The 1,777-nt window shown below is 37.3% G+C and overlaps 1 protein-coding gene across 1 annotated transcript; it reads right to left on the bottom strand.

The window, feature by feature from the left end:
- Positions 1 to 498: 498 nt before the first annotated feature.
- Positions 499 to 1,440, bottom strand: LOC308558141 (olfactory receptor 5H2-like; the record flags this gene model as incomplete). Its single annotated transcript, XM_081139366.1, has 1 exon — positions 499 to 1,440. The coding sequence occupies one exon, from the start codon at positions 1,438 to 1,440 to the stop codon at positions 499 to 501; it is 942 nt and encodes a 313-aa protein (XP_080995492.1).
- Between the last annotated feature and the right edge of the window lie 337 nt (positions 1,441 to 1,777).

Genomic DNA, 1,777 nt, shown 5'->3' with positions numbered 1-1,777 from the left:
GAGTCCCCACAAGAGGTAAAACTCACCATGTCCCAAATATAATGGAATGCAAGACCTTCTGATGGCTAACAGAATTCCTGTGATTTGTCTCTGTTCGCCCAAGCACAAACCTACCTCCACTGTGGATTAACTATGATATGATTCTTCAGGCTGCTCAGTCCTGTAATTATCAATACATCAGAATAAGTCCTATTCAGAGATACTGCAGTATTTTAGTGCCTAATGCATTTATAAAGCCACATTGAGAACATTTAAACATGTAAAATAGTTTATTAGTTTTTCTCTTTATTTTAGTATTATATAAACACTTGATTACAAATCTTTCTGTTTTTGAATAAAATATACACATACATTAAGGAGGTTATTAGGTACTCCCACCTTAAGTTTTACAATGGTATGGCAATTATAACTGCAAAAAACTTGGAACACTAACCCAAAACAGAGCTACATTTAATCTGCACCACATTTTGACTGTTTTAATAAAGAAGAGAAAATACATTAGTATGAGATTTGAACATTTCTCTTTAATATTTTTGCCAGTGAATCTAGGACATTCTTATTTCTCAGACTATAGATAATTGGATTTAGCAAAGGAATGATGACAGTGTAAAATAGAGAGTCCATCATGTCTTGGTCATCTGCTTGTGCAGATCCAGGGCGCACATACATAAAGAGAAGAGAGCCAAAGTATAGAGACACGGATAGGAGGTGGGCTCCACAGGTGGAGAAGGCTTTCCTTATGCCTTGTACAGACTTCTTTTTTAAGATTGTAAAGAGAACAAGTGTATAAGAGACAAGGACGGTCAGTATGGTGAACACCTGTATTGACCCAGAGAAAATAAAAACCATCAGAACATTAATGGAAGGGTCAGTACAGGAAATCTTAAACAGTGGCATGATATCACAGTAGAAGTGATGTATTATGTTAGAATTACAGAAGGTTAATCTGAATAAACCACCTATATGAATGAGAGCATGAAGAACACCACCTACAAAGGATGAGACTAACAGCCGGATGCAGAGTCTATTGGTCATAATCACTGGGTAAAGTAATGGTTTGCATATGGCCACATAGCGATCATATGCCATTGTTGCCAGCACAAAACATTCTGTGGTTGCACTGAATGCAAAGGAAAAAAATTGTATCATGCATTCAGAGAGAGATATCACCTTAATCTTGGTTAGGAAGTTGACCAGCATCTTTGGGGTGACCGTAGATGATATCCAAGCATCCAAAAAGGCTAAACTCCCAAGGAGTAAGTACATGGGAGTATGAAGGTGAGAGTCATTGCAGATGAGAGCAATTAGACCGAGGTTTCCCACCATGGTGATGAGGTAGATCACCAAGAACGCCAGGAACACGGGGATTTGCCACTGTGGTTGATACAGAAGTCCTGTGAGAATAAACTCTGTCAGCAACGTTGCATTTTCCTTTTCCATGTCCTCACTCTAGGTTGCCTGAACTGAAATGGAATAAGTGAAAAGATATATCACTAAGGATTTATAACATAAAAATATGGGGGAGGATAGGTGAGATAAAAACCATGCATACCAGAATTCCCCCCTTAATTGTCTTACCTCTGTAATAGAATTAATTTTGAGGTAATTGAACAAATGGGGAAAATGCAAGGATTTTAGATCAAAATGTGCAGTAATGAGAAGATTTAGAAAAAAACACATTCTAAGTATGTGCTATATTTATGTGGATACCATTGATCATATAGAGAAATTTTGTGTGTGAGACATAGCTATAGGGTCAAGGGAAGAGAGATTTGAT

This window comes from Miniopterus schreibersii (assembly GCF_964146895.1).
Source record: "Miniopterus schreibersii genome assembly, chromosome: 5".
Classification (NCBI taxonomy): domain Eukaryota; kingdom Metazoa; phylum Chordata; class Mammalia; order Chiroptera; family Miniopteridae; genus Miniopterus; species Miniopterus schreibersii.
Note: the sequence above shows the minus strand (reverse complement) of the source record. Positions and strands in the feature narration are given on the sequence as shown.